This window comes from Patella vulgata, chromosome 6 (genome assembly GCF_932274485.2).
Source record: "Patella vulgata chromosome 6, xgPatVulg1.2, whole genome shotgun sequence".
In the NCBI taxonomy this organism is placed as follows: Eukaryota; Metazoa; Mollusca; class Gastropoda; family Patellidae; genus Patella; species Patella vulgata.
In genome coordinates, this window is record NC_065884.2 from 49,036,676 (window position 1) to 49,060,400 (window position 23,725).

A 23,725-nucleotide genomic window follows, 5' to 3' on the forward strand; every position below is an offset into this window, starting at 1 on the left:
GTTTAGGTTTTGTAATCTACAATAAACCAAAAGCAATTTGGAAATAAACAGATTATGTTATTTGACATTCCCTTCGACAAAATGGATTATTTGCGCTGTATTCACATACTGCTTATACTATGTTAAACATACATTATGCAAGCGCTAAATCTGCTTATTGCCTGAAATGTTATCTAAATTACCAATTAGACATTTATTAACTTATCCAGACCATAGCCAACTCTTGATGCCATCGCTAGCCTGCTATAATTAGCGGATTAGAATACGTTTTGTGAATGATAATTAAAAATGTAAAATTGGATAATCGAGACTGTGTTTATTATAACGATTTTAGTAATGATGATCGAGGCTAATAGCTAATATCTCGGTTCAGAGTGGAGCAATTTGACTGAAATTTTCAGCATATTCTATTTATGTTATCTTTTTTTTTAACTATTACAGAGAGAACTGTCAACTCTTTATCTAACCTCCTATAACGTCCCTTTAAGTTGAGGAGTATAGAGACAGAACACAACATTTTAAAAGTTAAACAAACCTTGATATCTTCAGTGAAGTTTTTAATAGATCGGTTAGCACCAGCTCGATCCAAATGATAATTGACCCAGCGTAATAAAATCTGTTCAGGCGATAATTTCTGTAAATCACTGATTTCTTCGCCTTCTAATAACAATGCTACCAGACCAGGATTGTGGGCCAGATTTATGTCACTTAGTAGACCAATCTAAAAAATTAAAAAAAAACATGGATTAAAGAACATTACACCTTATGCATCAATCAAAAGGTCTTGATATTATAATAGGAAACAGAAATCATATGTAAAGACTATTTTCTATAAAACAACTATTTCCATTGGTATTAATCAAATAAAGCAAGACTAGATCAATTGACTCTTAATAATATATCGAACAAAAATGTTCATGACATAGTATCATTTCCTTTTGGCTAACTTGGTACATGTGTAATCAGCGATATTTCCCCAACAGGAGCATCCTGTCACACTTCTGACATTAAACAGAGCTACAAACACTCACTTAAAGACATGACACAAGCAGGCAATTAGACATTTTAACTGGATAATGGGAACCTGTCCGACATCATATAAGATAGTCGGATGGATGAGAGATCAGGTGAATAATATCATGGGAATTACGGCTAATTATCATACCCTGAAAGACATATCATGTCCAAACTGGCCATTATCATCAGAACAGCCAATATTCTAATGAACAATAAAAATGTTTGTTATTGAGAAACTAATAAAGGAAAAGGTGACATTTGAGAGGTAAAACTTGTCGTTAGCAGACTTCAAAAGTGGAAAGGAAAGATACAAATTCTTCAGTCTAGTCAAACATGTCATACGTTAATATTATATCAGTTTGAGCTGCCAGTTATCATTTATTATCAAGTACTATACAATATGGTGTCAGAAAACTTACGCGAATAATCTGCCATAATACACCTAGAATTAAATGTGGTTTTCCTTCCTGAACATCAACAGCATCTATATTAACAATATTACAACCAATAGAAGCAGCTGAATTGAGAGCCAGTGTGATATTTTCTGATCGTCTGTAGACACTAAGATTGGTTTTATTTATAGCATCTTCGGATATTGTGTCTGGTACTGATTGATTGATAAGTTTACTGAAATATATCAAAACAATATATTAGATCATACAGCAAGTATTTTTTTTTTGATGAAATATGTCTTATAAGTAACTGTACAGCCAATTCAAATTCATCAATAGTACATATAGTTACTACAGAATTGTTAATGAAGTTTTCTCAATTTACGTAACATAAATTTGTGAAATGGTACCAGCTCCAGAACACTATTCATTTTTATTTATTCTTAATTATGTATACGGTGAAATTCTGGGACCATTTAAATTTTAAGAGTTGTTTTAACAACCCACACGTCACCAATATGATTGTTCTTATATTCATTTTGATAGCAAACTCATATCTAGAAGCACTATTTAGCAATTGAAATTGCCAAATCACATATGGGTACTGTTTGTAAAGCAAGAAGTTAATGTGATTCAAAGGAGCTCTATAACTTTTTTATAATCATATATTAATGGCATATAATATCAAGAATACTAACTAATTATTCACTATAAAACATTGTAATATACTTTCATGTCCCTTAACTAACAAGGGCATTGAAATTAAAGCTATTATCATAAGGACATTTTTAAAGCAATGAATGTCATACTTGCTTACTTCTTGTTTGACAATATTATAGTTATTGTTGTAATTTTTAAAGCATTAATGTCATGCTTGCATTAATGCTTGTGTGACAAGTTACAGCCATCATCTTTTCTTAAGCAAATAACTATACACAAAGTAATTCTGTTTATATAATTGTATGAGAAAACTATTGGAATCAACCATGCTCGATAAACATTGTGTACAATATATTTTAGAGAACTGTCTATTATATCAATCAAAACATTTAAATTTAGGAATAATAAATTAAATTTTATCTATAAAAACTAACATTATATTTCTACATTTAAAATATATCAATGGCAACAAAATATTGATCATCTTCAATAACAAACGATGAAAAATAACACAACTCACCATAAAATAATTCCATCAAAACAAGATTTATATAAACCTTCAGCCGAATCAATGGGTAAATATTTTTTACAATCAGCATCTTCCGCTAAATTTCTAAAAAAATTTTATTGAAAATTGATTAAATAAGCTATATTTTAGCTAAATATTGGGAACAAATGCAATACAAAAGTTTTTGGTACAATTTCCTTATTTACCAGTAAGAGTACCTGCATTCAACACTTGTCAGATCTGCATTAAAGCCCAGTTCCTGATAATTATTTGCAATCTTCTGACATGTACAATATTGTACATGTACAATATTGTACAAGTTGAATCAGTTCTCTTCTGTATTTACAAAGATATGATGAATTGAAAATGTCTGAAGAAACATTGGTTATCCACTGCAGATGATATACATGTACATGTAAATCAACCAACACCACCTATATGTGTTATGTAAGCTTATTTGATTTATCAAAAAAATGTCTGTTTATATGTAACTCTGACTTGCAACAAGTTCAAAAGATTGCATAAATTGGACCATATATGGGAGAATAACTCTGATTTGTGATAAAAAATCAGAATTTCTATAGCCTCAAATGAGCAATCAATTTGAATTTGAAAAATAAAATCTAACAAAAACAGCAATAATTAACAGACACTTAAGTCCATATTACATGTAAATGTGGGTGTGTAAAAACACACAAAATTCCTACTGTCCTTTCATTCTGTTCTACGTACCGATTAATCCAGTTAGAGAAAGCTGTTGCTTCTCCATCACGAACAGAATGTGTTGTTCCTTCAGATGAGGCTTGTGAAGTACCGCCATGTGTTTTTATACCAGCTCTAGTCTGAACCATTGTTTTAAACTTAGAACCAAAATCTAACCTTTCTCTTTCTTTTTTAAATAACTGTAATTAATATACAAGATAAAATAACATAAACCAATGACTTAACATTTAAAAGCCTATTTTTTGGGACAGAAGATTTATTCATAATAATTCTGTGAGTACATACAAGATAATTTTCTATAATAATGCACAAGAGTGGTTATAAAAGCCTTGATGTCTCAATAGGAATCCTTTGGAAACCACAATATTGTGACAGATGAATCTCTACTACACATGTGTAGGAATATTGGTCTAAAATAGTTTAATTCTGTTCAGTATTTACAAAGTTAGATAGAATTGAAATTTCATTATCTATGCTGTTTGCTATGTAAAAGCCTGTCGCCAGTTTGTTGTGGGTAAACATAAATGATAGGATTTTTCTAGCACTGGTATTTTGATTTTGTTTTCTCCATTAAATGTTAAATAATAAATCTGAGTAGTACATATTAACATGGATTAAACATCGAGAATGCCAATGCCTGGCTCATCTTTACTTTAATCAATATGGCTGCTACCTGGATCCTGGAGTTTTAAATACATAAACAATTAAAAAGAAATATGATGTCCAAATTTAGTTAATAATTTTTTTTTTCATATGCAATAAATCAAATGAAAATATGTAAGTTTAAATTGAATTGAAAGATTAGATGAAATTTAAACTTACTGATTTAAATTCTTGCATGCTTAGTTTACCATCTTGATTTTGATCATATTGTTTTACGAGATCTCGAATGGCATATCCTGGTAGATCAATACCAACACATTTAAACGCTGCACCCAATTCTCCCAACTGTATAAAGCCATCTCCCTCTGTATCAATCTAAAATGTACAAATTAGTGACAAACATAAGTTTTTAATCCACCACTTCTGGTATTCTTATTGAGATGTCTTTTTTTGTCTTTGAGAAATTGTTACCAATAACATGTCCTATGTTAAGAAGAAGCATCAATCAAGCATCATTATTGTTTGTCCATCTTTAACAGAACTTAAGAATTTCTTCTATTTAATGACTGAAAATTATGTACAACTGTACTGTAAATAAGGATAATTTGGTTTTCTGGGTTACATGTAATTTGACTGAAATCCATCATAGCATGTAACGTATTCAAAATGTAAGAAACTCTGGTCCAGGTTTCTTAGAACACACCTTAACCCAGTTTGGACAAGTAATTTAATATCCAGTTTTCAAAATTTCATCAATTGAGGATCTGTCTAGGCTTATTAAGTTTATTAGAATGTGTTTGGTTTTTTTTCGGACAGGATTATAATACATTATTTTATACAGATAGAAATCTGTGGTTGGTGATAGTCAAGTACATGTACAGTGTAGTTGTGTACATGTAGCAAGTTATAGACCAAAATGTACAGTAGGTAGGTACATGATACAATATAATAAACATCACTACTGTTTGTTTTTTTTGTTATAAACAGGTTTCTTTATTAATGGCTGAATTACTTTTTGCTGATAAGACAATAAAATATGTGCATAAGTGAATAAATCTGAGATAAGAAAACTAACACAATGCTTAATGCTTACATTGAGAAACTGACAAGCTGTAAGCTAATACAATGCTTAAATGATTTGAGACAAGCTGTAACTTGATTCATTAACATCTATTCAATAAAAAAATAACCATGATATGATTTATCAGATTGTATAGAAACATTATTGATTAATTCTTCCATTCTATATGAATGCACTCCTCCAAAAAACAAATTTCTGTCTCAATGGAAATGCCAAATCCTCTTACTTTTCTCCACGACTTAATGATCCAATCTTATCGAATCGAATCGGGACAAATGCTCTTTTCCTTGGAGGTTCTTTTGTAAAGTAGAGCCACATTTATCTTTCTCTCAGACAATCAATAAGAAGTGTACCCAGCCCCCTCTTTAAACAAATACACCAACCTTATCAAACAGATTAGATTTTGTTACTAGGAGTAACACAGCCCACCACAAATATCATTTCTCATCATATTATATGTACATGTATAGTACTTATAAAAGTGATGATTTGCTATATTTATAATGTCTGACATAGATTTATTAGATATTTGAAACTAAATATTTAATTATGTCTTTATTAGTTTCAATTTCCAACAGAATAAGTTTAATACTAATATCAGTACATTTTCCTGCTGCATAATTAAATACATACATGTATTTCAGGACCCGAATACAATAATTATCAAAACTGTAAAAAATCTTGTACATCAAAATAACAAACTGCAGTGGTCTTTGGAAAGTGATCCTAAAACTTTTCTTCCTGAATGAGGGCATAATTAAATGCACATTGTGATAAATGAGCTGAGGGGAAGGCTTGAGTCACCAAACACTTCCTCTTTCAATTTTGATAAAAGATTCTAATTAATTATACTATGTCTCTTAATACAATTTTGGTTCAATAACAATCCTCTGTGTAAATCAAGTAATTAAACGATGTTGTCTTTCAATTTAAAAACATGACAGTAGATTTATAAAAGAAATTGTTTTTTCTTTGCCAAGTTTATTTAGATTGGCTACATACCAATCCGACCTTGTTCTATAACCTTACAACTTCTAAACACAAAGTATTTAAAGTATTCTACAACTAAACATCAGGCCAACATTAAATCTTTTTCTAGAAGTATCCTAGAACATCACTTACAAACAGTATCTTATTGACCCACACGTTATGGAAATCATAATGTATTAAAACAGCATTGTGTAAGATTTAGAAAAAATTAAAGAGATGGCAGTTATTGCCATATAACAGTTCAAAAGTAGATAATGAAAAATGATATTGAAAATTTCAGTCAAATTAAGCCTGGCGCACACTATACAACTTAAGCGACGAGTTTGGCACAAATATTGCCGCAATATAAGTGGAGTGATCACGAGTCATGTGACACCTCTAAATGCATTTTAGTCGTCATCTCGTTTAATACTTCAAGTAATACTGTTTTGTAGATAATGATGAAGCGGTGCATAGTCTTCTTAGTACAACACCGGTCGAGTACAATGTGTTTATAGTATTCTAAGTAATGAGGTCAAATTGGGCGACTCTTTTACTCAAGTATGTATAGAAAACAAACTACATGAGGATGAGCCCAGAAATATTCCAGGGTATCTTAAATATAATTAGCCCCCTCATTACCAAACAAACAACAAGATGAGACAACCAATAAGCCCAGGAAAGCGATTGACTGTCACTGTCACCCTCCGTCTTCTCGGTACAGGTACTGGAAAATAACGCCCATGCATTCTAATTACCATCTATGAATCCTAGGACTATTATAACTTATTATTATTGAGTATGCTGTAGGCCGTCACGTTGATATGAAACACCAGTAAGCAGAGTGAACTCAAACTCACTGGATACATTTAAAAAGAGTGTACAGTATAGGACAGTTTAAAGATGCAGTGATGTGTGACATATTACTTAAGATTCCATTTATAGCACTGTGACCATATTAAAATACTCATAAAATAAATAAAATCGCTCAACCACAAGTATATTGCTATATAGACGGAACAATCCACTGGGCTTTCCATGTATTCCGCACGTTTCTTTTCTTACGATAGTTTAACAAATAAAATTTACAGTTCACACATTTAATAAGTGCCAGAATTGCAACTTAATTAAATGTTAGAACTATTATATGGCACAGAAGTTCTAATAAATTCAATGACTCTGCAATCAGAAGATAGAGAGTTGACTATGGGCTGGTCATATCAATAATGCCTAAGTACATGTAATAATATCCATAACATTGAAAGTGGTAGATTTAGCTCAAAGTAAAAATTCTTTGGTTCTTAAAGGCTAGAAATTTATTTATTTACTTTTCTGACCTACACATCTGCATAAAATGATTGGTCAAAGAAAAATAGAAACAACCAATTTGTTAAAGTGGCCTCGTATACACACAGACATTTTATCATTCATTAGGTCAAATCGAGACTAACGTGTTCAAATATTTTAACCTGGTTACTTCTTTCTCTAATCCACTGGTATGTGGAATTGTCCACTATCCTTGATCAGGTCAATTGTAATGGTCAATGTTTGTATATAGTTTGTGAAATATTGGTCTGATGACTTCATACATGTTGTATAGTGTTACTTATGATTTAATTACCATACCAAGGAAGATTTCCTCACTCAACTTAACACTTAATTTACTCATCATTGAGCTTACTCAACAATGATTTAATTACCATACTAAGGAAGATTTCCTAACTCAACTTAACATTTAATTTACTCATCATTTACCTTACTGAACAATTTATTACTCATCATTGTCCTAATGGAACAATTTATTACACCCTAATCACAGTTATCAATATCTACATGACCTGTCATAGGTTTGCCATTATTTTACAATAGCCCCAACCTGCCATCCACAACCTAGGGTACCTTTTATTACAAAAACATTTTGGTCCCAATTTCATTTTAGTTACAACCATTGAATTACATTTACATAGTATTGTAGCCCAAAATGGAAATTTCTTCGATTTTGATTGGTCGAAAAGTTGTGTCAAATGAGTATAACGGTCCTCTAAATTTCCTGGACGACTCACTGCGAATGAATATTTTCTGGTAAATTTTCTGTTTGCAGAGGCCAAAGAGTCTACACCTCAAAACTTTTTTCTAAGAAATCTTCATGATTTTTTTCTTGTATGTCATCAACAATTTTAAGCTACATATTTTTCAACTTTTCAGATATACATGTAGGTGGAGGATCTGCTTTGTTTTACCTTTTACTTTTCTATTAACCCCAAAATCTTCTTAACAATTTATAAATGAATTATACTACTAAACAATTATGTGGGTTTACAATTTTTAAACCAATTTAGTATTCCAACTACATATACAGTTTAGTATTTTTAAAAAAAAGAAAAGTACAGAGTAACCAAAAAAAAAAAACCAGGTTACTTGTACCAACATATTATAATTATAAATAATTGAGTTTTCATGTGGCCGTGGTATATAAGCTTTTATTGTAGTGTGACTGGTCCCTTACTTCATGCTTCAAATATCTCCAATAATACCCATCTACATCTAATACCACCAGTAACAAATTACTCTACCTTTATTTGTAGACTTTAAATGATTTGTCAGTACTGATGACTAACATAGAGATTAATTTGATGACTACCTACTGATAATAATAATCAAATTACAGAAATATTTTATAAGACTGAGTAGGGGCAATAAATTGATCAGATCAATGATAATACAATACTAATAGCTTAAAATAACCAAGGTTCATGCTCATTACAGAATTGTATTCAGTATGGTAATTGAATCGTTGGAATTATTTATTTTATTTGTGACCAAATGTGATGATTCTTCAAGAAAAGACAAGAGCTGTTTTATTTATAATAGCCATACACTGTATATATAATTTGCACTGATTATTTTAATTTCCTAAGATGACATCTGTAATGATTAATGTATGATTAGAGTGTATTAATCATAGTGGCAGTAAGTGGTGATAAATTTCACATAATAAATAATATACAGTAAGCTTACTCTTCAAAAAAAAAAAAAGAAACACACAGCCCATTTTTCATCTTTGTTTCCATAAATCATGTAAGGAAAAAAGAAATTCATTATTGGTTTTAAATGTAGGGTCACTAATTGTGTCTGGTCATACTTTTTGCCGATATTTGTTTTCGCTTGATTGCACCAAGACACATGAGTTTTACAACTTTAATCTAATGCCTTTAAAATCCCAGGGTTCTCGGTTTCAAAATCAGTTGCATATGTAAACACTCAACGAGCCAAGTGATGCTACATCTGAACGAAGACCAACACAACAACGCCATCGGTCTGTTACAATAAGGTGAATTCCAGACAGATGTAGCCAGGCTGCTGAATGTTTCCCAGAGTACCATTTCTCGGCTTTGGGATAGGTAGCGACAGCAAAGTTCAACGTGTGACCACCCAAGCTCAGGCCAAACCAGAGTGACCCCACCTGCCCTGGATCGTCACATGCGGAACCTTGTGTCATCCTGCCCTGGATCCTCACATGCGGAACCTTGTGTCATTTGAGGACACGGTTCACAACAGCGACCTCTACTGCAGCAGCAATTCCTGGATGGCGTAGGACTAGGATCTCAGATTAGACAGTCCATAGACGCCTACGTGATATGCGTTTCTTGTAGCTCTCGGCTACCCTTCTCGTCACCGTCATTAAGGTGCTCTCTCTTTTCTTTCATTTAGCGGTTAGTCGAAGGGAGCGGAGCACGAGATGAGTGGGTCGCGTAATAACGCTTGAATGAAGGCTAGGAAGTGCGTTTCCTGCAGATCCCATATTCCTGAAGCAATGACCGGAGAAACCTCTCTCTAGCCAAATCTTTGCTGTATTGAGACTGAAAACTTGAGTCTTTGACGGAGTGTGTCCATTCTCATCTTCCAGTTAAATCTCTCCCGAGTAAAATATAGATTTTGTTAGGTCATTATGTACTGATTGTTTTATTGGACTGTTAACTAGTCATAATTTTGGACAGAAATTTGTGCTGAGTATGACAGTGTTTGATTGGGATTAAGTCTAATCTATCGAAACATTGCAAGTGCAAGGAGTATGTGCAGCTCCCAACATAGCTGCTGGTTTGAGGGAAAGGATGTGTCCAAGACTGCGTCCCCGCTCCATGCAGTGGAGACGGTGGAGCAGAGCCGGGCGGAGAAACACTGTTATAGCTTCGTTATAGAAAAGTCAATCGAACGAGAGAATTATGTCGATCAAGATAATTAAGTTCATCAATCAAGATAATTAAGTTGATTGATCAAGATACTAAGTCGGTCGATCAAGATACTAAGTCGATCGATCTAGATACTAAGTCGATTGATCGAGATAATTTGGGAAAAATAAAATCATTAGGTGTCCTTTCCTAACCACCATAAAAAAGCAAAAGTATAGCCAACTTTCAAAAGTTATTTTTCGGGTCACAAGCCAGACATTCCAAAAATAAAATGTGTACAACTCAATCTTTAAACCTAATAATAGTCTTGAGATATTTCTGTCAACTGACTTAGAAAGTGGTAATAGTTTATCAGGTCATTCTACACATACATTGTACTACAAGATCAATAGTCTATGTTGTCTGAGAGTAGAACTATATTCATAAGTATTTTCAAGGCCTTGGGGCAATCATTACCCTTGTTGGTATGGTTACCAATTGTAAACTTATGTTTTACCAGTGGATTATTGGCATAATAAACTGTCCCTAATATATTTCCCATTAAAGCCTGGTACAAGTTGAATTTCTGGAAAGTAATCAGTCCACAAATGGTTGAATTCAGCATTTACAAAGATGAAAACTAGTCTACATTTGTCAGCCCCTAAAGACAAAACGTACAAACAGGATATGGTTAAAACAAGCTGTAATACCTACAAAAATGTACATGTATCATCTATTCTAAAATGATTTGATAGGCCTCCTTTTTAAGCCGACTGAATCCAAGCAAGACAAAACATTGTTTACTTAATTATGTTAATTAAATGTACATAATAAATTTGAATATATTTTAGAACAGATTAAGTTATGAAAAATAACGTGCATACATGTACATACAGATATTGTCCAAAAAATGCAAATGACAAGCAGCGACATAAATAAAGTGCCATGATTTTTAAAGGTGTGTGAACCAAAACCCATTTGTTACATGAAGCCTAATCTTTTGAAATACAGTGAGATTTATGATTCATGAATAATTCAAACACCATGACACATACATGTACATGTATTCAGATTGCAACACTTCAAATTTAGTGATAATTTATTTGATTAATGGTTTTTGAGATCTCAAAGTCGTGAATCCATACATGTGACAATGGAAATGGAATCCATGAATATTGCCATTTTTGATCATGAACAATGAACATAATATACATGTATGTACTGCCATTGGATATTTGCTGTACAATGTAAATATGTGTGTGTAATCAAAGCTGGATTTATGGCTGTACATGTATTTCGACTACAAAATTGGACTTTAAATCAATTCTATCTATTTATATATGTGCCAATACAACAGATGTGCATATATAATATTGTGTGGTTTTCTTAACTATATATATAAAGCTATATTTACACTGAAGATCACTGCAAATCCCAGAAAAAGTCATGGCCTACACTAAAGTCACTGTAACATCTTTTAAAGTGGTGTGTTCAAGGGTTGCTATTATATTAGTTTAGTCATGGTTTATCTATTAAACGTTACAGTACTTTCAATAACACATGTTATACAGCAATGTTAGTAATATAAAAGGCTGAATTTTATACTTGAGACTGGCCTTTGATTACATATATTCACCATTTAAGTTCACGTACCTGTACATTCGACATGATCTAGTATAAGCTTATTTTACATGTGCACATATCTCCATCTCACCATGACAACATACATTGTAAAACATCTTAAAAAATGTTGAAGATCCAGTCTTAATCTATCATAATAACACTGGCTGGACAGGATGGGGGTGTGGGGAAATCTACATCATGATGGAGCAGAACCAGAATAGGATTTAACTGCTGTTTTTCGAACTCCACACAAAATGAACTAAATGTAAAATATGGCTACATGTATCATCAAATAACACATATTACACAGAAACAGAACACTGTTCAGATATTCAACCGATTGAGATAATGAAGACTGGCATCACCATGAAGTGTGCTATAAGGGAAATTTTGTCCGGACAGCAATTGAATTCTGTCATGGGTTCTCATACATGCATGCCAGGGTGTACAGTACATGTACTTGGTCCTGGGACCTCAGTACGGAACCTCAATATCTTTTTTGTCCCATACCATGCCAGGCTCTCCGTCCTTCACAACCAACAATTATAAGGGGAAACCACAATTCTCAATCGACACCTTTGGAATCCTAGTTAGCGAGCCAGCACTTTACTCACTGAGCTACTGCAGCTCTCCAACAGTTATATAAATTGTATATTCTCAGGGAATGTTTTGTAATTCAGTGACTTTTCTTCACTAAAGTAACAGGTTTATCTTGAATCAGTATATCATCTCAAAATTGGCCAGGCAGCACACCAATAATCACAGAGGCCGGCTGAGAATTGCAAGTATGGTGAATGTATGAAGGAGTTTCTATTGTGTCGCCAAAACAAGTATCGTATAGTAGACGGTAGTCTTAGTTTACAATGGTCATATATCTGTGACCTGTTTTACTAGCCAAACATCAATATTAGAGATGGTATTAGAGGAGGAATCTTGTAATCCAGGACAGAACATAACTCTGTACATAAAACATCAACTTGCGGTTTACCACTGCTTGGTGTAAACTACTCTCTTAAACCCCTCAACCCTACAGGTCATTGGGGCAGGTTTTGATCCCTATCCCTAACCCTTGAGTGGAGCCAGGGAGGTCATGTTATATATATAGTTTCAACACACTCAATTCAAAAATTATTTTAGATATCATTTAAAATTAAAGTTTCTGACATGATCTATCTGAATGAAGGTTTCAGAAGTCACCCAACACAAACTGAATAATGAGGTGCTCACCATTCAAATTTTTTCTCTCCATTTAATTATAAATTTGAGAAAATCCAGGTACAAAATGATTATCGCACTCAAAAACACTCTCTTGACAGATGTCACAAGACTATAGCAAGCACTTCATTCTTAACTCCAACCTAACATACATGATTTTTTTGGTGTTAACTCTGTGACCTAAATGTAAACACCATTATTTCAGCTGATCATAACTCCTGCATTAGAATTTGTAGCATTTAAACTATTATAACTACAACTAAGCTGAATTACCCAAGCACTTTCTTTTTTATTTGTTGGGACCTTAAATAATTCTCACCACAAAAAGAGTTTTGGTTGTGTTATTTTTAACTAGTCTGTCTTTTTTTTTTTCGATTGAACTTATATAGTCAATGATGAATTTAGTCTACTAAGTTGACGTCACACCTCGAGGTTAAATTCTCAAAGTTTTGTGAGTGTTAAGACACTGACACTTGTAGCAAATGCCGCAGCACTGTACTTTCTTTCTAGTCTCATGTCAACACCAAGTGTCCACATATCACCTAAATAGTTCCTTGTTATTGAAATAGACAAAGCTAATAATGGGTATTGAGAGAGGAATATTTGTTCTGTAGACTTGTGTTTCAAGTCCATCATTCCCACTCCACTCTCATCTACACATAAAAGGAATGTCCACATTTTCACATGGACTGTCAACAAACCTTACATTTTGAGACATTTCATTTTCTAATGTCACTCAACAATTTGGGTATACATACATGTAGACAGCCACTTAACTTCTTTTTAATGTTTTTTTTTCTTTTTTTAATTTTAAAAAGGACATACATGTATATTAACACTTTGAACCGAGAGCTGGAAACGTACTTGTACATGTACCAGTATGTGCAAGATAAAAGATTACTTTTCCACGACTAATTTAATATATATTTTTGTTTTAAATGATAAAATATTTGTATTCTGGAAGAAATATCTAATGTTGGACAAATCAATTCAATAGGCTTCTTCATCTCATGACCTTAAACACTGTGTATAAGTTTAAAGTCAATCGGATATTAACTTTGGCCTCTAGAGCGTCCACAAGATATTTTGAAGTGATCAAGGGCAATATCTCTGGCAGTAATTATCGGAAATCACTGAAAATCAATAGGTTTCTTCATCTCATGACCTTAAACACTGTGTATAAATTTAAAGTCAATCAGATATTAACTTTAGCTTCTAGAGCATTCACGATTCACAAGCAATTGTGGACGCCGACCGGACGTGGGCGACGACAATATACGACCACATTTCAATGTGAGAGTTTAAATATCATGTGAAACAAGAAAGCAATATTTTAAATTGGTACATGTATGTGATAAAGTCTTGCATGATCAAGTATCTTACATTAAGAGATGTTATGCAAATAATTGTGCAATGAGTTGTGTAGAATCAATATATCAATTTATGATGTAACATATTAGTCACTAAAAGCATTTTGCAATCTTCATCAAGTTAAAACATTCTGTCAGGTTTCCATATTTCAATTTGCCAATCAATAAAGTTATTAAGTTCATATTATTTAACCAGTCCAGTAAACTGACAAATGTGACGAAAACATTTCTACCGGTAGTGTATAATTTACTCAATCTAACACAGATACATGTACATGTAAGTCCTTTGTTTTCCAACTTTGAGTGAGGCGTTGGTTCCCTAGACAAGGGGTCTCAGCAGAGAAATTTTATCCCTGTCAGTAGTGTATGACAAAGAGCCTGGCAAGAAGAGTGTCTAATCAATCGGAGAGGACATTAAAATCTGAGGTACTGTGTACACGTTGCCTGCATGTGCGTTAAATAACCTTTGACAATTGGAATTCGAAGAAGAGTAGGCAAAATTTAATCTACGTGTCTCATAGTCATATTCCACTAGGTGCAGAAAAGTGGGATATTAAACTCCATTTTATTTCAAAACAAGACTAATAAACATATGCCCAAGACCTGTTTTTTAAACAGTTCAATCTCTTAGAAAAAGGGTGGGACCGCATTTCACATGTTAACTGAACATTTTACAACTTGTACAACAATGTACATGTATAACTTTCGTATGGTTCATATACATGTAACAGTATGATTATTGAAGATGACTTTTTAAAATACTGCATTCCAATCATTCCATACATTACTACTAGTAATATTCCACTAATAAATTTTAATAACACATTAAAATATAAAATTGTAAAAATGTAATCCCAAACAAATCTTTTATCATAGGTTACAGTTCAAGAAAAGAAATGTCAGGATCAAACTCTGTACTTAAAATATAAGCTTAATCATTAAACATACAGATATATAAGCCTACTAAAAATATTGTAGAAATAATGCACTATGACAAGAGTTGATGATTTATGATTTTAGGTTGACAGTTAACATTATTAATTACTTGTAGATATCTGATTGAAAACAACTCATATTGAGATGACCAGGTGTGCCAAGTGGTTGACTTGAATTAAGCAATACAGCTCTAAGTCTAAAACAGTTTGTATATCAGTTGAGAAACTTGAAATGATATCAAAACATCTGACAGAACATCATTTCACTTTTAAAGTTTATTTCTGTACATGTAAACAAAAACATGTATATTATCAAAAATAAAAACCCCTTAGAATATGGATAGTATGAATATGTTTCTTATTTTGTATAAATTATAGCCATTACATGTACCTGTACATTAGCATGTTGTTCATTAATTCTATACAATTTTAAGAGAACATTATTATTTGCTCCAGTTCATACAAAGTTATCAGTTTATTATTGTTTAGATATTATTATCAACTGAAATTTGATTTGAGATAATGGCTGTGATACGAGATGAGTTTCACAATTGATAATATGTGTATTGTTACTAAATACCATTATCATACTAGGAATGAGTAATACCCATCCTGAACTGATTCATCAATCAGCAATCACTTTAATAAATTAATGTTTACTGTACAAGTACTAGAAACCATCAAGGCAGAAGATTAGCTTTCACACAATTCCAGAATTCCTCCCCTTAATTCAAATTCCCTATCAGCTTAGATCACGTTTACATTAACCCTCAAACCCTAGATATCTTCTACAACATGGTAAAATGATGTTACTGCAACAAGTGACATGTAAAACTCTATGACTGTAATTAGTTAATTTATAAGTCAACTATCGTACATGTCTACTTGAATATCATTGTAGAACATTGAATATACTTGTAAATCTAACGCTTTAAGTTGTCATTTAATAATAAGGAAGAAACAATCACATGAATAAAATAGTAATGTAATGCTCGGACCCCTGATGCTAGTCACTCTATTTCCAATCTGATTAAAACACAGACAGTTGAAAATTTCACTTTACTTGTCTTTACTACACTAGGATCTGGAAGATTTGTTATATAACCTGTGTTCTGGTTGATGTGAGGGATTAGCCAATGAAACAGTCTGTTGAGCAAGTTCTTGGCGCGCAATGCACAGATCTGTGGGTATCCTACATGAAACATCAACGCTGACTGGTTAATCACATGTCCGACATCATAGGTTCAAAAGCCGCTCGTATGACACCTGACACGACCTCCCACCACAACTTGTTAGATCTTCATGTAGTAGATGCCATCGAACGTGTATAAAAAAAACGAAACGGAAGAGCTCTTTTACTGCACAACTGTTCCCGGAGAAAAGCCCCATAACTCCATTTTGTCTCTGCTACACTGCAACCACCCCCAAATATGAATTTCGTTCTGACAGCGTGTTTAATGGTATTTGTTAGGTGATGTTCATAGGCATGTCTCCTCATAGATTTCAATAATTTCTGTATTTTAATAAGATTGCTCTATTTCTTAAATCCATGACCTTAACAGTTAAGACTCACCACATATTTATGTTATTGCCTCCTTTAAAGGCCCATTTCTCTGCAATTCTTGTGCTACATGTACATACTTATTTTACCATGCAAAATACTCTACTGGTACTGCTAAGTAGATTGGAATTATGGGGCTAAAAAAAGTGTCTTCCTAAAGGGCAAATGTAATCAACAACTACATGTAGCTAGATTGGGGACCGAATACACAACAGATTTCGCCCACAAAAGTGTCATTTCTCTACCAAATAGATTAAATCATTGCTCACATTAGGGCAATTAGAAATAAACAGTTAAAAGTATCATGTAAAATAGTTTTAATTAAACCGAGAACTAGGAAGTAATAGGAGGAAAATCTAGCTGTCATCATTAGACTGTGTGTAATTATGTAAATATAGATAGATCAGCAAGATATATTTCATGAGCCTTGACATGTATAGTTATCTTGTTCAATACATGTATATCTACCATGGTGTAAGTGTTACTTCACATCACATAAGATCATACTACAGGATGATGTAAGTTATGAGGACCAGATTATATGTCAATATGAACTGTGAGATATAGACCTCAGCTCATTATTACACAATTAACACAACTCTATCAACCATCTTGGTCTACATGTTAGTTCAAGGTTTAACATGTTGTCCAATGTACCAAGTAGTTCTTGAGACAAGACAAGACAAGTGTTCAAGTTGCAATACACCAAACTCTAGAGAGTTAAAGTAGCTAAGTCTCTAACTCAATATCATCAAAAATCTTCGACATTGAAAACACGAATTATTTGTCAATTCAAATCAACATTGGTCTTGTGATCTTACAGGGAAAAGATGGGCTTCTGATATCCAATATTCAAGACAAAATAAACATTTTACCATTGGTACACGAATCGTGTACCATAATGCGTTTCAGTGCCATTTGGAACAAGGGACTCAAAGAACAGGGCTAGACATATTCCACAAGTCACATCAAATGGTGACGCTATATTCACATTCTTATCTGGAGAGCATGCGCAATAAATACCATCGGTGTAGACTGGAAAAACCAGACGCTAAAGATTGCCATTCACATGAGACATATGGCGTATTTCGCCGAACATAACTGATTAGAAATTACAGTAAAAACCGAAACGATTGAATGTCATCCGCCTCATATGTCATAATAGCCTTTTGCAGATTCACATATCAAATGTTTTCTTTCAAGCTTGACATTTGGATTAATATTGCCACTTATATATCTTTTGAATGTGGTTGTAAGGGCTTTGTCTTCGTTACACAGTTTAGTAGTGCTGCGCTGTGTAGAATTAATCCTCAAATCACCTTTTATTTTGTCTAAATGTACATCTTCCTTTAATACATTTAAAGAATCATGTTATTGTTTTTAATGCTCAACATTTACATGTACATTTAGTCATTTACCATGGTTACTTGTATCATAGGTTTTGGTTCATTAATGAACTATACATGCACTTGCCATCCAATATAAATATTTCAATGGTCTGTAAAGATGGCAAAACTGGTATGAAAATTGATCAAGATTGGTTGCCAGGCAAAGAAACATATGTACACCCCACAGCATACATCCGTCTTCATAAGCCAAGATGGTTAGTGCAGAAAAGTAGGATATTCAATCCTAATTCATTTCATTAGTTTATATGTAATTATGTATGACTTTTTCCTTATGTTATTGAGGTTATTTCAAAGTTAGTAAGAAATATGAATAAATACTATCTTGTTTTTGAAGTCTCAACAGTTTAGTCAGTCAACCAGAAATCAATAAAAGTGTGTCCAAGCAGTAATCATATTTAATCTATAGGGACTGGTAAAAGCTTACATATTGCCAATTTAATAATTCACACACTGCCAAATGAACATGAATAGAAACATTTATCACTTTATTAGCTTTTCAAGTCTGAATACATTACATAAATAAAATATGCCTCCAGTTTACCCGAGTTATGTTGGGTCATGCTATCAATGGAACAGAGCACACTGAATGGGATTTTATGACATCAATGTCATTAGTACACTTCTGTCTTTTGATCATATTTGTCTACAAACATTCATAAAGTTGTGCCTGAATCAGATATGTATTCAATTCAATCAACTGGCATGCATTCATATGGGAAAGCTCCAAAAATAAAAATGCATGTTTAGAAATCGTGTTTAAAGGGACGCACATACAAATTACTGTAAGCTTATATTCACTTGATTTACTTTAACACTTGATTAATCATTATTTAAACAGAGCCTCTGCCTCTTCATGATAAAAAATTAATTTTTGGGTTGATCTATGAACTATTCAATGTCTTAAAAATATGTAAATATTAAGAATTCTTCAAGTCCTTGTGTGTAATGCTATACTACATTGTAGAATGATCCCTTTCAACTATGGAAATATGGAAATTGATGAAATCTCAAGACTCAACCCCTTGAAACAGGACCACAAACCTTTTAAAGAAAGCATTGATTAAAACATTTACATGTACACTTCTTTCTGACATACATGTATCATGGCAATGTTTACACATTAAATAATCTTCACAACTTCCATAGCATTTATTATTTTATTATTATTTATTATAAAGTGTTCAATAACATCAATAAACACAGTATACAATACAGGACCTACCAATAAAGAACAATATATTGATTCGTTGAGTCAGACCATATAGTATGTACCTACAGTCTGCTCACATGTACAAATATTATTTATGTACCGGTACTACTGATATATATATTTTCTATTTTATGGATTATAAAGCTTTTAATCATTTACAAATATAGTAGAATATTGAGCGGAGGGCTAGTGGGCTACCAGTTTCATTACTACATGGTCAATCCAGTAGAATTTCATGCAACGTTTAGAACATGTACTTTAATAACGTACACACATGAAAATGAATTGTGAACTAATCATAAGTGTACAAATGAAGGCTTACATGCATGTTAATAATTTATTAACAGGGCCTTACAGGGGTCTAACCGTATTGTACTTGGTAGGGACAAGGATGCTCATATTCAAATACATTTTGTTTTTCTCAGAACTGTTGCAATATGGCATTTTGAAAATGTTCTGTCTTACTCAATTGTTTTCTCTGTGAAGTTCCAAGTTCCACTGCAATGTATATATTTCTTATTTGAGAGGAAATAGAAGAAAAAGAACTGTTTACTATTTTGTGAATATTTTTCTTTAAACAATTACTAACACATAACATGAAGTTACATTACCATGGTGATCACAATTTCAAAAGGAAATGACTCATACCAAACTTCTTGTCAACACATATGTTCCTTATTTTAAATCATAAGTCTGAGTCAACAGAACACCTCAAGGCACAAGGTCCAAGACAAAAACAACACAAGAAAATAGAAATCAAGATTTTTCATTTGCATTTAAATGCAAGGCAATTGACCTAAAAACATTATCTATTCTTACAGTCACAGAGAGTTGAAGTGAACAAGGAAAATAAATCTTTTCTCCAATTCAATAACAGATTTTTATTGTGAACCGACAATATTAAATTCAATCTTTGCCAAGTTCTAACAATGTTAAAGGAAGTATTTACAAAATCCTTGTTTTCAGACTTTTAATAGAATGATCTCTGTCCTACGTCAAGTACTGGGTAGTCAGACTTAAACTTTGTTATTATTAAAGGAAGAGGTTATTCATAGCCACAGTGTTTACAAATAACAATTAAATTGTAAATACTAATGGAAGTATTGATGATCAAAGCCCAGTCGTTGTTGTTTGTATTTCAGAGGAGAGTCAAAAAAAAGATCCCCTCAATTAACAAAAAAATCGCTACCCTAAAAAAACTCTCCCAATTTTGTTAAGAAGAGTGATTTAGAAATTATGAAGAGTGATCTGATATTAAGGACAGTGATTCGTTGTATGTATGGGAAATGGTTCTGAAGATCAATAACCGCATGTTAGGGGATCATTCCTGGTTTCACAAATGACAATAAACCCTTAATGACTTTGTAATGGAGAGCGATTTTCGATTTTAAGGGGAGGGGAAAAAAACTCCCTCGGTCGACATTCAGGTTAGCAGCAGGTGCTCAAGAGCGATCGCTCGCCTTAAAAAATAAGGACTGAAAGCCTAGCTTATCAAAGCTACCAAGCAGTCCTTGTGCTTGTTTATTATACAGAGGGTCCAAATAAAAGTTACCCTCACCCTAAATAAGTGTGTTTATGAATAACCTCTTCCATTATTAAATGCCACTTTTTATGCTCCATTGATTGACACTACAGTACTATCATCCATCAGTATGTGTCAATCATAATATTGCACCATACTGACCTAAATGAAATGGCCTATTATAGCAGAGATATTTTGGTTATTGGTCAATAAAAAAAGATAAATCACAGCCATAAAGTACACACTGAATATAAAGGTAAATCCAGGATTGAACCCTACCCAATTCTCCTTATAGTTTATGTGGGGTTGTTACTTATTTATGTAGGCCAAGTCATGGTGATATCAGTAATCCTATGCCAACCAGTATGAAGAAATAATAAAAGTGACAGCAAAGCAAAGACAAGCCCTTCTTCAGTTACATGCACAGGTATCCATTCATAAAGTTTTCAATAGGCAAGTTTATCATCCTTGTTAACTATAGAAAGTCGACACGGTTAATGGTTTTTGTGCTGTCCTTGGAGAAGAGTGTAGTTCAATACAACATGAAGCTTTATCGCACATATTCTCAATGTATAAATTGCACTTAAAATATAAAATAGTACAGAAAAGAATTGAATTAGGTTTTAGGTTGCTACAGTTCTTATTTCTATCTACCAGACCAGGTACACCCAGCCAGTGCCAACTATGTGGTACTGGTAGGTCCTATTTCAGTATTTCATTTGTACTTGTTGAATGTAGGCTAGGCTATTGTAGACTAGGCCTAATCATTAGCCTATCCCAAAGAAAACACCTTTTTTTTTTTACAGTATTTGTAGCCTATATAAAATTGATATCTACGAGTTTTGCTTTTTGTACTGTAGCAGGCTCTACTCTAGGCCTAGTTAAATCTTAAATAGGAAAACAAAATTTCTAGTTTCTAGTAAAAATTGAGAATTATAAATTATAAGGATTCTATTTTATCATATTATGACATAGCCTAAAAATCGGTAATGGCCTAAAAGCTACCATTTCTTTTATATTAGTTTAATGATATTAAGTCCGCTAGGCCTATCGAATTCTTAGCAAACCACTGTGTGATACCCTTCAAAATCTCGTCGCAAGTCCAGGGCAGACGACAAAAAAATTGAACTTCCGTCTCTTTCCTTCGCCGGTTTCTCGGCGTGACAGGTCGCTAAATACATAAATTTAATGTTAATCAAATAAATCATACAAATATAATTTTATGACATTTGATGTGTAAAACATTCAATAACTTACCGTTTCAAATACATCGCATAATTCCTTGAGCTGATCAGGAGTAAATTCACCCGCCATCTTGTCACACTACAGAAGACACCAGGGTGGGACAGTCACGTGATAACGTTTTATTCTCGATCTGCCAGATCGTGTTTAGGATATACTGACTAGCGATTGGCTAACATGCCAAAACAGGATGGATTGATGATCCATATATGGAATTAAATACTATAAATCGATTAAATTATGAATAAGAAGTTAATTAATAAGCCCAGCGTTATAATTCTTTCAAATTTTTACTCGATTCTCATTTACAGTGTTTATTATTTGCAAGTATATGGATAACGTCTGTACCCAGAATTATTTTTCACAGTATACCAAGTATAGACTCGCGGCTTCAAATAATTCTAGTGGTGAAATAATAAGTAGCCATAATAATAATACTATATAGATAGATAAATCGACCAACTCATCGTACCATATTGCTAGCACACTCATATAGCCGATCTTTATCATAAAATGAGTATAAGGAACTTAAATTTGGATATTTTCGGTTGTATTTTAATCAAATGCGTATATAATTGATTTAATGAAAAAGAAAGTTATGAGAAAAAATATAAATTGATGGGTCTCTAACGTGTCTATTAGGCTACACCTCTCTGTTCATAGGGGGCCTATACTAATTACGACTATTGATATGTGATCAATTGAGATTATAGGTCGGGGGGTTACATTATATAATCCGTTAACCATTATGATTTAAGCAGGACTTTCAATAATATCTGCTGCAGGACAAAGAACTTATCTTTACAACTTTGTATAAAATAACTTTTAATGACAAGAGAAGAAAGAAAAAATACATTAAGATAGACTAAGAACGCATTAATTTGATGGTATATTACATCTTTTTCATTTAATTTAAACTTGAAAATACGCAAAAATAACTAATATATGGTAAACAAAATCAACCTAACGGAAGTTTCTGGAAATTTGACTCCATATTAAAATTGTACCTTTTGTAGGATCGTTTGGGTAACGGTAAAAGCCCTGCTAATTTAAGGTTTTATTCAGTGATAATAGACTCGTCGACCTTCCCTATGAAAGAAGCATTTTATATTTTAACGGGTGTTTTGGCTGGTTGATGTTTTGTGTTTACTATATATGGTAAGTGTGTATGATCCGTAAAATTCCCGTACTTGACATGTATGACAAAACACTATCTAATCTATATATATATCTATTCATTCAGCACTTCAACAACATAGAAACATGTCAATTTCTTCCTAAAAATAAATTGAAGCGAAGAGAAATGAAATAATATAATTTGTTATGCTTTCTCAATTTCTGCCTTTATTTGTAGCTTATCTATACATGGCTGGTATGTATTATATGGTTTAGTAATTTAAATATTATCATAACTTTATATAGAAGGGTTTTAAAGGGGCATTATCACCTTCATCAAGATAACAAATATAATTTATTTTGAATAACATCAAAGTGTTGACCCACTTAGGATACTATT

At 32.7% G+C, this 23,725-nt stretch overlaps 1 protein-coding gene across 1 annotated transcript in view; it reads right to left on the reverse strand.

The window, feature by feature from the left end:
• LOC126824801 (plastin-1) overlaps positions 1-22,349 on the reverse strand; it is a 28,053-nt gene extending 5,704 nt beyond the window's left edge. The window contains exons 1-6 of the mRNA XM_050554186.2: positions 22,225-22,349; positions 4,123-4,278; positions 3,310-3,479; positions 2,590-2,682; positions 1,437-1,644; positions 536-721 (exon numbers count right to left, since the gene is read on the reverse strand). Coding sequence (XP_050410143.1) covers positions 536-721; positions 1,437-1,644; positions 2,590-2,682; positions 3,310-3,479; positions 4,123-4,278; positions 22,225-22,281 — 870 coding nt within the window. The 5' untranslated portion in view covers positions 22,282-22,349. The remainder of the gene's footprint in view (positions 1-535; positions 722-1,436; positions 1,645-2,589; positions 2,683-3,309; positions 3,480-4,122; positions 4,279-22,224) is intronic.
• Between the last annotated feature and the right edge of the window lie 1,376 nt (positions 22,350-23,725).